The following is an 18,049-nucleotide window of genomic DNA, read 5'->3' as shown; positions in this document are numbered from 1 at the left end:
TATGATAACTAAGCTCTTATATGAAGTCACCCCTTAAAAATTATTGCAGTGAGTAGCAGGCTTTTTTTCCATATTGGTTTCCTTTTTTTATGCCCTTGAACTGACTCCTTAGCTGTAAAAAAAAAATTAAATAAATAACCATCCCCTTTGTACCATACCTGTTGGCGTACTGTTGTCCTGGCAGCGGGGAAGTGGTCTGGCCGTGGGGTGAAAACGGGGGCTGGGGGATGCGCTGGCCGGGGGAGATCTGCCCCGGGCCCACCAGGGAGGAGTTGAGCGGGGTGTAGTTGGGAGAGGTTTGAGACTCCGCCACGTTACGCTGCAGAGGCGGGTGGAAAGACATGTTATAAGGGCGGGTTGTGGGATGTTGGGCGACTTGGGTGTATGTGAGACGTCATTTCATGTTATTTGACAAGTTTGATACATTTATACACACTGGTCCCTCACGCAAGACATTTTGATCAGCTTTTCTAGTGATGATTATGGCACCTGACACATATTTATTGCTCTCTAGTATGTATTATGGCACCCTAGAGCTGGTTGGCACTAAGCTGTCTCCAGGAACATTATGTCATCCTGGAGTTGGTTGGCACTAGGCATGTATACACAAGCCTTTCTAGAACCTATTATGGCACTTCAAACACATACTAAGCTCTCTCTAGTATATATTATGGCACCCTAGAGTTGGTTGGTACTTGGCATGAATACACAAGCCTTTCTAGAACCTATTATGGCACTTGAAACACATACTAAGCTCTCTCAAGTATATATTATGGCACCCTAGAGTTGGTTGTCACTAAGCTCTGTCTAGAAACATTATGCCATCCTAGAGTTGGTTGGTAGTTGGCATGAATACACAAGCCTTTCTAGAACCTATTATGGCACTTCAAATACATACTAAGCTCTCTCTAGTAGGTATTATGGCACCCTAGAGTTGGTTGGCACTTGGGGTGAATTCTCAAAGCTTTCTAGAGCCTATTATGGCACCTAGTATATGGCATTCAACACCCTCTGGCACTCTGTTACTTCAATTGTCCATCTGCATTATAATTGATCCTATCTGTTAGCTAGATCTTATATTTATCTTAATTATCCACCTTCTATACTTTTATCCCTAATATCCTTAACCCGGTAGCAGCGGGGATCATGTTTTTAATGGTCCCTCCAAGCGAGAAAAGTGAGAAAAAATCATCACTCACACAAACCATTTCATAATATATATCAAAGCATTTGTGATCAAATTATGTATCATCTATTTTTGGGGGCTTATATCATGGCACAAATTTGGCCCATCGCTGCTACATGGTAAAGCCACAAATTTGGCCTGTCGCTGCTACTGGGTTAATTATCCACCTTCTACTTTTATCCCTAATATCCTTAATTTCTATGTGTGTTTGTGGCTAAAGGCTTTGTAAATTACAGTATATATGTGGACTCCTCTGACCCAACCTATTGCACAATTTTTAATAATAATAACAATAACATTATTCTAACATTCAACACAGATACATAGAGTGACTTAAATCATTCACAACTTAACTTTGACATCATAACCAAGGAAATAAGACTGAAAAAACACAATGACAGGTGTATATAGTCTGCTACAACATATACAACTGTTTTGAGGCCTGAATATATAAGGCTTTTAGCTACAAATTTCTCAGCCATTTGACTCTATAGGGATTGTATCAAGAACATTTATAACAATAACAAAATATACAGTTCCACTAATGTTTTTCCTCAATGCATCCACTTACACACTACACATCCGTTTAGTCTAACAAGAGAACATTTATGATAGCAATTACAATACACAGCTCCAATAATGTTTGCCTCAGTTCGTTAGGTTACTATGAACATTTTCAATTATGTAGTTTTGCAGAACATTCACAGTAACAATAAGAATAAGCATACAGTTCAAATTCATCTTTCTCCTCACTGCATTCAATTACCAGACATCAAATTATTCAGTTTTGCAAGAGAAGAACACTTATAATAACAAAAACAACACACTTCCGATAACATTTCCGTCTCGATCCAATCAATCACTCTCAACGAAATATTACGTCCAATTCATCTACAGTTCTGCCTCGTCTCAATCCATTCAATTACTCTCAATTCTATATTACGTCCAATTCCTCTACAGTTTTGCCATATATAAAGTAAGGGACCAGCATGTATACCTATTCAGATCATCAAAAGCCTCAATCCAGTTTTACCAACGAAAAAAAAGCCACATCGGTCATTGAGTAGTGGAACGTTTACCGTATTTGCCGGCCGATAGGACCCCTCCGTCACACCACCATGTCAGGCAGGCTGCCCGTGAGCTAAGCGTTGTATTATTAAACATATCGGGCTCCCATTACGACCATTTCCTGAGGCCACAGAGAAAATTGACCGGGTTTTCATGGGTGATTTTCTTTTTGAGGATGTAGAAGTCATGTCAAAGTATCACTGGGGTCACAAAACAGTCCATGGAAATCCCAGTAACTTCTACGAGAGGCTTTTTCAAACAGGTGGACAGGGCGCCGATATGTTTAAGAATGTGAGGTCTAGAGTCTTCCCTTCCCTTGTCATCTCTACTCAAGCGCGTCCTCAATGCTAAACTAGTGAGCGGTGGTGCTTCAATGCTTCCCATAACTTGTCTATAATTGCATTCACATCACCTCCCATCCCTGTCATCCATGTTACTATGTTGCAAAAGCAGCTGTGAATAGTTATATGCAAGAACAAGTTGACCATTGAATCTCAGGAGCTACTGTTTACATTTCAAAAGCAGCAGTGAAGGTTTACATACAAGAACGAGTTGAATTATCACATCATACGGTAACCTTTCAAAGGGGTTACTTAAGACTTTGATAGAGAAAACACTGCTTGAATATGAGTATGATAATGTTAAGGATAAATTACATAACCCCTAGACAAGACCAACCCCTCTCCAGCTGAGGGGTGACAATAACAGCCCTGACTTATAACTGAAATAAGCCATTGCACCGTAAGTCGAGGTCATAACAAGAGCCCCAACAAGCCAGCAGTGTCCGTGTATGGTGAGCTGCCATGAGAGCGACCAAACACAGGTCAAAGCAATGCAACGCAACCACCCCCTGATGACCTCCTATCCCCCTAGCCCGTCCTTCTGTCCCAGCTCAGGAGCGCTCCGAGGGGTCTTACTCGAGGGTCGTATGAGCCGGCAAATACGGTATCTTTGTAAAATTAGGAACTTAAAGTGTGAACTATTCCCCTTAGAATCAAAACTGTTGATTAAAGGGGAGAGAGGCCATTGTCTGACTACCTGGAGAGTGACATTCACATTTGGCGGCGGGGCGGTGGCGTTGAAGAGGTCGTCCATGCTCTGGAAGGAGGTTGGGGGCGGCTTGGCCACATCGGACGTGTTGGACGGCACCAACACCTGCTGCTGCTGGTTGTGCAGGAGCCGGTTCCTGGTCTGCTGCTGGTTCAACATCATACTGGCACGCTGAGGACAGGAACAGAGCGCTTAGTGGCAGAAAAACTTGGTCATTCTTAGTGCTGGGGAAACTTTGCAATAAAAGGCTGATTCTAAGGAGCTAAGTCAGGTTGAAATAGTGTAATGTTCCTAATTTTTGTGTAGCTATCTGTTCCTAAGACATAAGGTGATTCAAAACAGTAAATTAACCACCTTGACTGTGGATTTCCTACAAGAAGACATCACCAAGTAACAGGAATGGAACAAAAAGTGGCTGCTACAATTCAATAAAGAAAAATGTAAAGTCCTGCACCTTGGGAGGGGAAAACCAGTACACCAATATAAGGGAAGCACTCCACTATCCACCACAGAGGCAGAGAAAGACCTGGGAGCATATGTTACCAGGCTACCAGTGTTGGCAAAATCCGTGCCAGTCACAGCAGACAGGTTAACATGTATTCATCTTAGCATTCTCACCTGATTTGGAAGAGTGGGCCGTGACGAGAGCGCTGGGTTGCCCGGTGCGAACTGCGGTGCGTTGGGTCGCATCATGTGGGGCCCAAGACTCCCCCCGCCCGAGCCCGCCGTCGGCCCCATGTTAGGGAACCGTGCCGCCCTATGAGTGTAGGGCGGCGGGTAGTTGCCGTGGGACTGGATAGACTGATGCCAGAAAGAATGAAAAGAGGAAAAAAAAAAGATTGTTTTTATTATTAACATCCATGAGAGATAAATGATGTATGCCCAACAGTCCCCTTGATATGAATAATAAAAGACAGTAGCTTGCTCAGGGGTGGCTGTCAGGAGTATAGACAGCAATGAGTGAAGCGATGCACCCTCAGGCGTATGCTCCCCATTAGTTAGTAGTTCAAATATCCTTTTAATGATCAGACTATTGGCAACACAACTGGAAACTGGAGCAATTTTTCTTCCCTATGTCAGTGGCTCCCAACATTTTTTGCCCCGTTCCCCTTCTCCAGCCACTGTTTCACCTGTGGACCCTATAACAAAACAGGTCAAGCTCATGGGCCACTCATAACCAATCCAGGGACCAAAATTGTCACATGGGCCGTAAGTTTGACAGTCCTGGTACCGCTAGTTAATGTAGAGCAATTGTAGCATTTGAGCAATCAGTTTTAAGGATTACGTACAGTAGTATGAATTTTATTTCAAGCTGCATGTCTCCTAATTCCAGTGTAAGTTAAAAATTATTAGAATCTCTTTGGGGCCCTTGAAATTCTTCCCTGGACCTCTGGTTGGGAGCCACTGCTCTATGTAGTATGAATAGTATTTGAAAGCATTCTTCACCAAGTCCATCACGGGAGAGAGAACTAAAAAACCCAGCTGAACACACACCATAGTTTGTGACATGAAAAGAAACTACAGCAATTATTTTTCCTGTATGCAGTAAGTAGTATTTCAAAGCACATCTTCACCAGGTCCACCAAGGGAGGGAGAACATTCACACAACTATAAAAACGGCTTAACACACACCATACTCGAGACACGTACAGTGCTGTAAGGGGGCAAGGGGCCACTGCCTGTCACTGTGGGGGCCGCCTGAGTCTCGATGTCTGACATGAGGGATTTCTGGATCTTCTGAATCTCCATGAACTCGTGAGCGGAGGAGATCGGGGGCTGCTGCTGCGAGTCTTCAAGCAGAGAGTCAGGCTGGAGCCCAAGGTCGTCCGGACAGGAACCAGTTGGAAAAGTGGTCATCTGTAGCTTTTTAGAGATAGAAAAAAAGATATTAAGTTATATTATTATCCTTGGAATGATATAATACTACAGTTAGCTACCAAAAAATCCTGACATCAAGATATTTATTAGCCTTACGATGCTTAGAACAATATAACACCACAAGTTAGCTACCTATTAATCAAGAAACACACCATTTACTATTATCTATCTTACTATCTATCTATTACACTATTATTTACGATTATTTATCACGAAAACACGACATTTACTACCACAGATATATTTACAAGTATCCTAAACACCAGAGAAAGGGGAGAACATATGAAGGAAGGACTTACGATAATTAGAATGCCATAAATAAATCTAAAATATCACCATGGAAACTAATATTGAAGATGCAGGCAAGTCAGGAGAAACAAAACACCCGAAAAAGGGGAGAACATATCATGGAAGGACTTGTGATGCATAGAATGATATAAATTAATCTAAAATGTCACCATGGAAACTAATATTGAAGAGACAGGTAAGGCACAAGAACAGAACACCCAAGGAAGGGGAGAACATACAAAGGAAGGACTTACAATGATTAGAATGCCATAAATCAACCTAAAATATCACCATGGAAACTAATGTTGAAGATGCAGGCAAGTCAGGAGAGAAAAAACACCCGAGGAAGGGCATCAGGACGCACCTCCAAAATGTCGTTGATGACGGACTCCCTCAGCACATCATCGTTATTGTGTATGGTGTGGAAGGAGGAGGTGGCAGTGGTGATGGAGGGCAGGGACCCGTCGGGGAAGCTATTGCTCACCGTCCCCAACACGTTCAGCTTCATGGTGTCTTTGAAGGAGGGCAGCGTGTTGGTGGTGGCCGTGGACATGGAGGGTGAGGACACGGACACCCCGCTACTCACGCCTCCGCCTAGGGGCCCCGGACCACTCAGAGACACGGGGCCGCTCATAGAGGTCTGCACGCCACCCGAACCGCCGCCCAAGTTGATGTTCTTGACCCCGTGGCCGCCCTGGGATGTAAGTGGCGGCTGGTTGGACACATGGCCCTGGGAGGCGAGGCTCTGCTGGCCGCACATCATGGAGGAGTGCGTGCTGGGCGAGCGCATCTGTGGACTCAGGCCCATCGTGCTCGAGCCTGGGGAAGGAAGGTCAGGGTCAATAAGGATGGGGGCATATGATAAGGTTGTGCTCGTCTGTCACACTCGTCCTTGAGCCTGTCAGTATTAACCCGGTAGCTGTGAGGATCGTGTTTTTTAAAGGCCCCTCTAAGCGAGAAAAATGAGAAAAAATCATCACTCACGCAAACCATTTTGTAATATATATCAACGCATTTGTGATCACTTTATGCATCATTTATTTTAGGGGGCTTATATCATGGCAAAAATTTGGCCCGTCGCTGGTACACAGTAAGCCACAAATTTGGCCCGTCGCTGCTACCAGGTTAACATAAGTTGGGCCTCAAACACATGATTACTTAGTTAAATGTTACCAAAGCTACCGAACAGCAGTATGTAGATCAATGTTAAAAGACAAAGAGAAATGAAATCTAAAATAAGTAAATAGAACATGTATATCTCCACTTATGCCTCCAATGCTCTTTCCCCTCATAGGTCCTTCCACTAAGAGAGTACCAACAGCAGAAGAGCCTCCAATCATCCTTCTTACAGCAACCTCTCTCTGAATATTCAATCTTTAACTAAGACACTGAAATCCAGACCCCTGCAGCAACACAGACAGTGACGTCACTTACCGATGGAGGTGGTGACCTTGGGCGTGGGTCGGTTGGTGAGCAGCTGTGTCAGGATCTCCGACTGGTTGCGTCCGGGTGTCTGCCAGGGCCCGGGCGTCTGCAGCTTCTTTTCTAGGTCTTTGGGAAGCTTCTCTTGGGGCAGACCTTGGGGGTTGGCATGTTGGGAGGGAGCCTGGGTCTGGAAGGAGGCAGGAGCTTAGAACATCTGGACTATAGACTGTACTGTGAGCAGGTAGTCAGTGTACGTGAAGTATTACATAGCAGAGTTGTGAATTAAGTACTTGGTAGTCAGAGGTAAGTAAAAAAGGAAGAAATCAACTTTTAAATAATGTTAGAGTATGAAAGTTTTACAAGATTTTCAGGAGTAAGAGATTGATAGTTTTACAAGATTTTCAGGAGTAAGAGATTGATAGTTTTACAAGATTTTCAGGAGTAAGAGACTGATAGTTTTACAAGATTTTCAGGAGTAAGAGACTGATAGTTTTACAAGATTTTCAGGAGTAAGAGACTGATAGTTTTACAAGATTTTCAGGAGTAAGAGACTGATAGTTTTACAATATTTTCAGGAGTAAAAGACTGATAGTTTTACAAGATTTTCAGGAGAAAGAGACTGATAGTTTTACAAGATTTTCAGGAGTAAGAGACTGATAGATTTACAATATTTTCAGGAGTAAAAGACTGATAGTTTTACAAGATTTTCAGGAGTAAGAGACTGATAGTTTTACAAGATTTTCAGGAGTAAGAGACTGATAGTTTTACAAGATTTTCAGGAGTAAGAGACTGATAGTTTTACAAGATTTTCAGGAGCATAAGACTGATACTTTTCCAAGATTTTCATAAGTTAGAGAGTGAAAGTTCCACGAGATATTCAGGTGTTAAAAAGTTTGACAGTTTTACACAATTCACAGTAGTAATAGATTGTCGCCTTTACAAGGTTATCAGAAGTGAGAAAAGTTGGAAAGTTTCGTTTAGTCGGTGCGACATCTGTGGTCATATGCTGGAGAGAGACAGGAGGGGAAGGAATTATGGGAGGGAACAGACCCCAGGAGACGGGACACAACCCCCGATTAATACATCAGAAGTGAGAGACTGACAACCACTGAAAATAAAGAAAAACTAAGGAGCCCCAATCTGTACCTGGGTCTGCATGGGTTCTCTAGCCAGCAGGGTCGCCAGCATCTTATTCTTCTCCCATAGCTTTGAGGAACCTTGATTATTAAGATTCGCTCCCATGCCTCCACCTCCACCTCCACCTCCTCCTCCGCCTCCTCCACCACCTCCTCCTGCACCTCCATGAACCATCGACCCTCCAGTGTTGTTCCCGAGGGGCGTGGTGGGGCCGTGGGGGGTGGTGGGGCCAGCATGGGGGGTTGTGGGGCCGCCGTGGGGGGTGGCGGGGCCGGCGTGGGGGGTGGAGGGTCCGCCGAGTGGGGTGGGGGGCCCTCCATGCTGGACCGGGGCGGGGCTCATGGAGGAGGCCGGGGGGGAGGGGCCTATTAAGCTCTCGAAGGTCCCGATCATTTGCTGGAAAAAGAGAAGGAAAAGATTTAGCGGAAAACGTAACATCTCTACTCCACCCGAAATTGACGTCTTTTTTGTCCGCTTTTACATAGGCCTACTCTTTTTCATAGAGCAGTGATTAGTAGTTTTTTTTTCCTCAGTTATTTATATGATGGAAGAAGATGAAGAAAATATTTAGCGGAAAACGAAACAGCTCTTCTCTACCCGAAATTGACCTCTTCTGTGTCCACTTTTACATAGGCCTACTCTTTTTCATAGGGGCTGTGATAAGTAGTTTTTTTCCCCTGAGTTATTTATATGCTGGAAGAAGATAGTGAAAATATTTATTGGAAAACGTAACATCTCTTCTCCGCCCGAAACTGACCTCTTTTTTGTCCACTTTTTTGTACTCTTTTTCATAGGGGCAGTGATTAGCAGTTGTTGTTTTTTCCCCTCCGTTATTTATGTGCTGGGAGATAGAGAAAATATTTAGCGGAAAACTTAAAATCTCTTCTCCACCCGAAATTGACTTCTCTTATAGCCACTTCTTCAAACACTTTTTCATGGAGGTAGTGGTTGGTAGACTTACAATTTCCTCTCTCACTTATTTTTATGCCTTTGAGCTGCTTCCTTTACTGTAAAAAACAAAATCTGACCCACAAACACTAATGGAAAGACTTAATGGGATAGCACTATACTAATGGGTTCTTCTGTACTAACACTACCACACAAACACACCCACCCACATACACACACACCTGCTTATTAGGGTTCCCATCATGCGCTTCATCGCTCGGACGCTTCAAGCCCCGCAGGAGGTTCGGCGTCGAGAGCAGGTCAGCGCTGTGAGGGCGTGGGGGCAGGCCGGCACTCGTACTCTGGGGTAGGCTGGGGGAGGAGGCCGTCATGGTGCTTAGGGTGTTCGAGGCTGATGTCGCGGCGTTAGACGAGTGGGGTCCTCCTCCACCTCCTCCTCCTGTACCTCCGTTGCTTCCGCTATTACTACCAACTCCACTTCCACCTCCCGCTCCTCCACTATTCCCGCCTCCGCTATTTCCGCCTCCGCTGCTTCCTCCGCCTCCTGCTCCTCCTCCGCCAAGGCCCTGCGGTGGTTTGAAGTCCGAGGTGATGTCTGGCTTCTTCTCGTCGCTGGTCTCCGTTAGCATCTGCCAAATGTCGTCTCGGTTCTCATTCTCGTCGTCGTCGTTCAAAAGCTGCAAGGGAGAAACATGAGCACGTAAGTCCTTCATTAAAATTTGCATGGTGAGTCTCGGAGCGCACCCTTCCTTCCTTTGTCCTAATTTCCGCCTTATTATGACAAACATTTGCAGGAGGCGAGTATCTAACTTCTCCATCCTATACCGATTTTTTATTACAAGTTTTCTGTCAGCAGTACTTTTTTTAATCCGGTAGCTGCGGGGATCATGTTTCTTAAAGGCCTCTCTAAGCGAGAATAAATGAGAAAAAATCATCACTCGCGCAAACCATTTCATAATATATATCAACGCATTTGTGATCAGTTTATCATCATCTATTTTGGCAGAGTTATATCATGGCGAAAATTTGGCCTGTCGCTGCTACACAATAAAGCCACAAATTTGGCCCGTCACTGCTCCCGGGTTAATCCCATAGATAATAAGCAAGTCAAGTATTTAATATAAGCTTCAGTCTTTGTTAATCCCTTACTAATGAGGAGATCAAGTATTTAGTATAAGCATAAGTATTCTTCATCAATCTACCTCAGTTGATCTGCTTACAAATGACTAGATCAAGTATTTAATGGAAGCATATGTCTTTCAACATGCTTTCATTAAACCTCTAAATAACAAGTAGGTAAAGTGTTTCTACGGGTCATTTTCTTAAGCATTTCGTCGCCCAAACACACATATTTAACCCGGTAACAGCGACGGGCCAAATTTGTGGCTTTACCGTGTACCAGCGATGGGCCAAATTTGTGGCTTTACCGTGTACCAGCGATGGGCCAAATTTGTGGCTTTACCGTGTACCAGCGACGGGCCAAATTTGTGGCTTTACCGTGTACCAGCGACGGGCCAAATTTGTGGCTTTACCGTGTACCAGCGATGGGCCAAATTTTTACCATGATATAAACCCCCCAAATAGATGATGCACAAACTGATCACAAATGCATTGGTACTATATATTATGAAATGGTTTGCGTGAGTGATGATTTTTTCTCATTTATTCGCTTAGAGGGGCCTTTAAGATACATGCTCCCCGCAGCTACCGGGTTAAGAAGGCTTTTGTAGGAGTTTGGGGCATTTCCATGGGTAGTTTTATGACCCTGGTAGTAGTTTGATCCTTTTTCTGTACCGTGAACCTAAAATAAACACTCATAAGAATCCGACTGATCTCCTTTTCGGCCTCTGGAGATGATTGATGTGAGAGGCGGAAGCGGCTGCCAATACCGACCTATATACCCAAGAAACGGAAACTACTTTGTTCATCTCTAGCAATAAATATGACGTGTTTCTATATTAATAAGGAAAGGAAAGGAAAGGAATTGTGGTGTATCAGCCCTCCCTAATCTCTCTCAGCATGTTGTCATTTGCAGAGGGTGAAATTTCAGACATATTTATAAGTCCTTTACCAACCAATTTTCATCAACCCCTCTACCAATGAATAGATAATGTAAATATAATAGATAATGTAAATGAAATGAGAACGTGTGTTTTTGTTGTTTCCGTGACCTACCAATGTATTAATAATGTTTTTTTTTAAGGTATGCGTAACAAAATACCCAAAATAGGCAGACTTTCCCAGTGTCCAGGAACGTAACCCTCCTCTTACTATTGCTTCTTATGGGGAAATTATGTTTAAATAACGCGATTTTAAATAACACGACATTTCCAGGAACGTAACCCTCGTGTTAATCAAGAGGTGACTGTATTTATAAGTCCTTTAGCGACCTATTTTCATCAACCCCTCAACCAATGAATAGATAATGTGTTTTAGTATGAGTAAGGAACATGTGCAGTGTGTCAGTCTCCCTTACATCTCTGAGCATGTTGTTGGCCGTAGAGTTGACGGAGGGCGAGGGGCAGGAGTGTGGCTTGTAGTCGTGGTGTGACGGGACGCGGGAGATGAGGCGCTCCAGGCTGTTGTTGCCCTCGCCGCCGCCGCCGCCGCCGTCGTCCTCGTCCTTCTGGTTCAGGAGATCTTTGAGAATTTTATTGGAATTATCTGAGGACAGGTCCGAGCCGCTCTCCGGGTGGCTGAGGAGGTTTCGTAACCGGGTGTTGTCCCCTAGAGAGGATACCCCGGAGTCGTCACCCGCGCCCCCCGTGCTGCTCGGCCGCCCGGTTAGGGACTCGTCTAACACCGAGCCGCCGTTGCCCGAGGTGCCGGCCAGTAATCTCTCGGCCGTCGCGGACCCGTTGCCTTCCTGGAACGGTCTGTCGGGGGAAGGAAAGTCTTAGGTATTGCTAAACATTTCGTATTTATGGGTTTACTTAACAATTATATAAGAAAAAGTATGATTTCTTCAGGTAGATATTCAATTTCCCTACACTTCTGCCATGGAAAAGTTGAAAAGTTATCTCGTAATGTTTCCCTTGGGCAGTCTAATACATGGCAGGGCAGGGGAGGGGAGGTTACAGACAGCACATAAGGGGAGTGAATAATGGAACTACCGCCCACCTCCCTCACACTCAACAGGACTTACCCAATAATAGAAAGTGTTGCCATAATGAAGCTACAGGCAGCAAACAAGCCCTTCCTCACTTACCCAATAATAGAATGTGTTGCCATAATGAAGCTTCCCTCTGGCTGGCTCCCGTCGGTGTCCCGGAAGAATTTAGATTTGGTCTGCACTCGGATGCAGCGATCACCACCAATCTGGAAGAGCAACAGGTGTGTGTGTGTGAGACAACTTCCACACACGCCCAACTCATGTATGGAGATGACCCACACTCGCTCACACTCCCTCTAAATACCAGTTAACCCCCTGACTGTGGATTTCCTACAAGAAGACATCACCAAGCTACATGAATGGAACAAAAAGTGGCTGCTAAAATTGACTGAGGAAAAATGTAGTCATGCATGTTGCGAGGGGATATCCAGCATGCCAATACCACATGGGAAACACTCCACTATCCACCACAGAGGCAGAGAAAGACCTGGGAATATCTGTTACCCGGCTACCAGTTTAAGCTAAATCCGTGCCAATCTTACTCGGAAACATGTGTGAGACAACTTCCACGCACGCCTAACTCGTGTATGAAAATTACCCACACTCAACATTCCCTCTAAAGACCAGTTAAAAGGTGAAAGTGTTTAAAATCAAGAGTTATGATGATACAAAATTACACTACCATATGATCTTGGAAATTCCCTCAGTCAGCCATTAATTACTAAATTAGATTTATGCTCTCCATCCACTTGCGTTAACGTGTATCTAGTGTGGCGGTATGAGCCACAGATGTGTTGATTTGTACACTTGTTACACTATTAACACTGATGGCAGACATTGACATCCTCTTTCTCCCTTATTTCATCTCTGTTAGCAGTTACAAGAGATGGTAAACATTTTTATACTGAAACACACAAACATCTGCACTTTCTCTCTCAAATACACACCCACACTCTCACACACACACACACTCTCTCTCTCATCCACACCCACACACCCACAGCAATACAAGGGCAGTCCATCACCTTAACACGATACACCTGTGACGTGGCCTGGCCGGACTGCAGTGTCTCCTTCAGGTGGCCGGTGACCTTGGTGATGTCTCCTTGGTGGATGAGCTCAATGAAGCGCTCGTTGACTCTTTCCTGGAGGCAGAGGGACACAGGGCATTACTATCAACCATCAACCAATCAGTCAACCATATACATCTTTACTCCATCAATCAGTAGTGTGTTTATGTGTTCAAAGTGTGCTCTGAGCCTCCGAGACTGATGAACACTACGGCATGACAGGATCAGGGCCCCTCCACTCACCCTACTGATGTACTGACTGTATCTGGTAGACACTCCGCTGGCGTCAATGGCAATAATGGTGCCCTGGACGTCCAGCTTGGTGGTGAACTGTTCGACGGGGATACCCTGGATGCGTTCGTTGGGGGGGATTCGCCGAACCAAACAAACTAGGCACTGTTGACCCTCACCTTCAAAGGATTCACTGTTACTTTTGTCCACATAAAACGAAGGCAAAAGCAGTGCAGATATCTGGAAAAAAGGGACATTGCTGGTTTGAGGAGAGAGTTAGGTTAAGTCTGCATGCACTCCCGGGAATAAAGGAGTAATACATATCTAGGCAAACTTAAATCAGTGAATATATCTGGAAGGTCAATGTTGGCTTAACCCGGTAGCAGTGACGAGCCAAATTTGTGGCTTTACCGTGTAGCAGCGACGGGCCAAATTTGTGCCATGATAATTATAAACCCCCCAAAATAGATGATACATAAACTGATCACAAATGCTTTGATATATATTATGAAATGGTTTGTGTGAGTGATAATTTTTCTCAATTTTCTCGCTTAGAGGGAGCATTAAGAAACATGATCCCTGCTGCTACCGGGTTGAGAATACAGACTCATAAGATTCTCAATACCCCAACACAATTTAATGGATTTACCTTCTAGAACAGAGCATAAGGAAGGAAAGGATGTGATAGGAACATAAGAACACACTCTACTATCAACACCACCACCAGCATCACTACCACCAACACCATCACCATCACCGCCACCCACCTGCATATTCTCATACTGGGACACCCGTTGTTGCTTCTCTTCCATAGTCTCCTCCTGGTCATCTGGAGGCTTGACCAGGAGGCGACAGTTGAAGCTGCGGCTACGCGAGGACTCACACGCTGCTTCACTGGGCCAACCTGAGGGGCACGGAGGTTAGATTTATATGTCGGGGATCTCAAGGTGTGGGGCATTAGGCAGACCTTACGTTACTTTATTAAATCTTACCGAACCTAAACGAACCTATAGCTAACCTAACCTAACCAAGAGGGGCAAGGGAGAGACGTGGAGTTTAGAATTATATGTCGGGGATCTCAAGGTGTGGGGCATTAGGCAGACCTTACGTTACTTTACCAAATCTTACCGAACCTAAACGAACCTATAGCTAACCTAACCTAACCAAGAGGGGCAAGGGAGAGACATGGAGGTTAGAATTATATGTCGGGTATCTCAAGGTGTGGGGCATTAGGCAGACCTTATGTTACTTTACCAAATCTTACCGAACCTAAACGAACCTATAGCTAACCTAACCTAACCAAGAGGGGCAAGGGAGAGACATGGAGGTTAGAATTATATAGAGACATGGAGTTTAGAATTATATGTCGGGGATCTCAAGGTGTGGGGCATTAGGCAGACCTTATGTTACTTTGCCAAACCTTACCAAACCTAACTAAACCTACAGCTAACCTAACCTAACCAAGAGGGGCGAGAGAGAGACATTGAGGTTAGAATTACATGTGGAGAGCATGTGGGGTTAATAAATATACCTTACTTTACATAATGGGGTTAATAAATATACCGTCCCTTACTTTACATAACCTAACTTAGCCTGACCTCACCTCACCTAAGTAATATATGAGGGGGCTCTCTAGGTGTGGGGCAATTAGTATACCTTACCTGACCTTACCTGACCTAACCTACCCTAACTAACCTAAGCTAACAGGAAAGGAAGGGGAGGGGGAGAGATATGATTACTGGATGCTTTTAAACTATTCTGGTTCTTATCAGATGGGTTGTTATTGCTCATGAAAGTTCTGCGTGGGTTTAGGCCTCAACATAATGGCGCACACACACACACATATATATAAAGGAAATAAAAAAATGTCTTGGATAGAACAGAAAGATTATAGACAACCCGCTAGACAGCCAGACACTCAAATAAAAAGCCTTCCATGACATAAGAAAGAAAAGTAATTTGCTCATTTTTGGTCAACTGGTACACACACACAAACTCTGCCTGGCTTGAAATAAATAAATGAATCCATGTCAACCCACAAGTTAAATGGTTACCGAGGTCGCCCCAACACACACGTACACACACACACAAATTAAGAAAGGAAGAAAGTGTCGCTCTCTCTCTAGCCTACAGATGCATGACGTTGCCTAAAATAAATAAATATATAAATAAATAAATAAATAGCTTGCTCAGAACTAACCCACAATTGAACAGTTTTACACACACACACACACACACACACAATGTTACGCTCACTTCAAGGTCAATCTTATGCAGTAGTAGTAGTAGTAGTAGTAGTAGTAGTAGTAGTAAGAGTAGTGGTAATAGTAATGATAGTAGATGTAGTAGTAATAGTAGTAATAGTAGTAGTAGTAGTAGTAGCATAATTAGACATGCATAAAATTAACCTTTAAAGCAAGAATCTATGCCACACCCACATTAAACATTCTCCATTAAGAAAAAAGAAGAAAAAAGTTAGAAAAAGACCACCACCACCACCACCACCACACTCGTATCTACTCCCCTCCCCTCCCTCATAACCGCCCAACAGAAAGACTAATATAATATAACAAACTCCAAGACATACAACAGAAAGAAGCAACTCAAACCGTGTATACCTATTGACATAAAAGAGGAGGAGAATTTGGCATGATCTCCTACATGGATAATGTTGTAGATACTCTTGCTGGTCAAGTCCTCCGAGGTAAACTTGATGAACTGACTCACTTTGTCCGACACAAACTCAATCTTCCCCTCGGTGCTCACCAGGAAGATGAACCCGTCTAGAGCCTGCGGGGGGAAACAGGGGGTGGTTAGTGTGGCTGGCCTGTGCCTACGAATTTCAATAGTTAACCGTGTATTTAACAGCATAGGAGGAATGGCGGAAAAATCACTTTATGCTGGGGGGAAAAAAGAAGAGTGTAGTTTGCTCCTTCAACTACCAAACAGAATAATGAATCAGATATTTTACGACAGGAGGCAGAAGCAAAACTCCTTTATAGAGCCCGCGGGGTGAAACAGGGGGGGGTAGTGTGGCTGGCCCGTGCCTATGAACTTAAATAATTTACCGTGTATTTTACAACATAGGAGGAATGGCGGGAAAATCACATTACAGAGCCTGCCAAGGGAAAAATTATTGGTCAGTCTGTTTCTCTTATACTGTCCAACTGATGGCTACAGGGAGAGGGGAAAATACAGTGAAATGAAGAGTATTTTAACCCGGTAGCAGCGAAGGGCCAAGTTTGTGGCTTTACCGTGTAGCAGCGAAGGGCCAAGTTTGTGGCTTTACCGTGTAGCAGCGAAGGGCCAAGTTTGTGGCTTTACCGTGTAGCAGCGATGGGCCAAGTTTGTGGCTTTACCGTGTAGCAGCGAAGGGCCAAGTTTGTGGCTTTACCATGTAGCAGCAATGGGCCAAATTTGTGGCTTTACCATGTAGCAGCGATGGGCCAAATTTGTGCCATGGTATAAACCCCCCAAAATAGATGATACATAATCTGATCACAAATGCTTTGATATATATTATGAAATGGTTTGTGTAAGGGATGATTTTTCTCATTTTTCTCGCTTAGAGGGACCATTAAGAAACATGATCCCCGCTGCTACCGGGTTAAAGCTTATACCAGGGAAAGTGATGAAGAATGAAGGTGATACAATACTCTTGCATTAGGAAGCTGGAGAACAAAAATATTACCAAGTTTAAAAGTGAAATAGATGAAGAATGAAGATGATGGTTAACTCTTGTATTAGGAAGCTGGAGAACAAGGCTATTACCAAGTTTATTAGTGAAAGAAATGAAGAATGAATGAAGATGATGGTTAACTCTTGTAGCTGGAGACCAAAAATATTACCAAGTTTAAAAGTGAAAGGGATGAAGAATTACGATGAAACTTAACTCTTGCATTAGGAAGCTGCACACCCCAGAGAAAAGCTTGAATGAGTAGAAAGACTTATACAGTAAAGCAAGTTCAGAAGTTAGCATTAGGAACTTACAGGACAAGGACATCACCAAGCGTATATCAGTGAAAGGGATGAAGAATTACGATGAAGCTTAACTCTTGCATTAGGAAGTTGCAGGATACCAGCGAGATAAGCCTGAGTGAGTAGAGAGTCTAGTACAATGTGGCAGGCAGTCAGCAAGGTTAGAGGAGCTATTACCAAGAATATAGTGACACAAGTTGGCAAGGAAAGCAACATTATGGGAGAGTTTAGGGGCCGGAAGACTGTCAGAACGAGGAGAGTTGACGAGGAAGGTGGCCCAAGACTCTACTCATGGTTTAGAAGAGATAAAGAAGAAAATAAGGAAGAGATGTGATTGGAAAGTAAGATGGAATGATGTTTACGTAGAAGAGTGTATATGATGTTGGAACCTAAACGCATCTTGAACTTGTCATGTCCTTGCTGAATCTGAATCTAATAAACTTAAAACATATTACTACAATCCTAATTTTAATACAAGATACATCCATTATTCTAGTCATAACCTTATTAAATTTGCATATATTTAACTAGCATATTACTTTTATTACTACATACTTATCCATATTACTGTTACTCCATTTTTTAGAACTAGAATTTCATCCACTCATCCACCCCTCTGTTAGCTAGCCAAAGCAAACCACCAACCTCACCTGGGGGCCACTGTGCTAAAACTGTATATGCATTGACAAAAAGACATATTCAAGCCTATGATTATTA

General features: G+C 43.7%; 1 protein-coding gene across 13 annotated transcripts in view; it reads right to left on the bottom strand.

Moving 5' to 3' along the window:
* LOC126986109 (nuclear receptor coactivator 1-like) overlaps nucleotides 1–18,049 on the bottom strand; it is a 180,413-nt gene that overhangs the window by 21,953 nt on the left and 140,411 nt on the right. For 7 of the 13 annotated variants that reach the window (XM_050841882.1, XM_050841860.1, XM_050841834.1 and 4 more), the window contains 15 exons: nucleotides 15,973–16,144; nucleotides 14,122–14,258; nucleotides 13,367–13,594; nucleotides 13,079–13,198; nucleotides 12,150–12,259; nucleotides 11,418–11,817; nucleotides 9,163–9,618; nucleotides 8,790–8,873; nucleotides 8,042–8,428; nucleotides 6,905–7,082; nucleotides 5,835–6,289; nucleotides 4,937–5,167; nucleotides 3,923–4,105; nucleotides 3,293–3,475; nucleotides 159–319 (listed from right to left, as the gene is read on the bottom strand). In XM_050841882.1, the coding sequence (XP_050697839.1) occupies nucleotides 159–319; nucleotides 3,293–3,475; nucleotides 3,923–4,105; nucleotides 4,937–5,167; nucleotides 5,835–6,289; nucleotides 6,905–7,082; nucleotides 8,042–8,428; nucleotides 8,790–8,873; nucleotides 9,163–9,618; nucleotides 11,418–11,817; nucleotides 12,150–12,259; nucleotides 13,079–13,198; nucleotides 13,367–13,594; nucleotides 14,122–14,258; nucleotides 15,973–16,144 (3,485 nt within the window). The remainder of the gene's footprint in view (nucleotides 1–158; nucleotides 320–3,292; nucleotides 3,476–3,922; nucleotides 4,106–4,936; nucleotides 5,168–5,834; nucleotides 6,290–6,904; nucleotides 7,083–8,041; nucleotides 8,429–8,789; nucleotides 8,874–9,162; nucleotides 9,619–11,417; nucleotides 11,818–12,149; nucleotides 12,260–13,078; nucleotides 13,199–13,366; nucleotides 13,595–14,121; nucleotides 14,259–15,972; nucleotides 16,145–18,049) is intronic. The other 6 variants (XM_050841920.1, XM_050841931.1, XM_050841841.1 and 3 more) reach the window with 5 other exon arrangements.

Source organism: Eriocheir sinensis, chromosome 5, assembly GCF_024679095.1.
Source record: "Eriocheir sinensis breed Jianghai 21 chromosome 5, ASM2467909v1, whole genome shotgun sequence".
Classification (NCBI taxonomy): Eukaryota; Metazoa; Arthropoda; class Malacostraca; order Decapoda; family Varunidae; genus Eriocheir; species Eriocheir sinensis.
The sequence above is the reverse complement of the archived record's forward strand: the minus strand, read 5'-3'. Positions and strand labels throughout refer to the sequence as shown.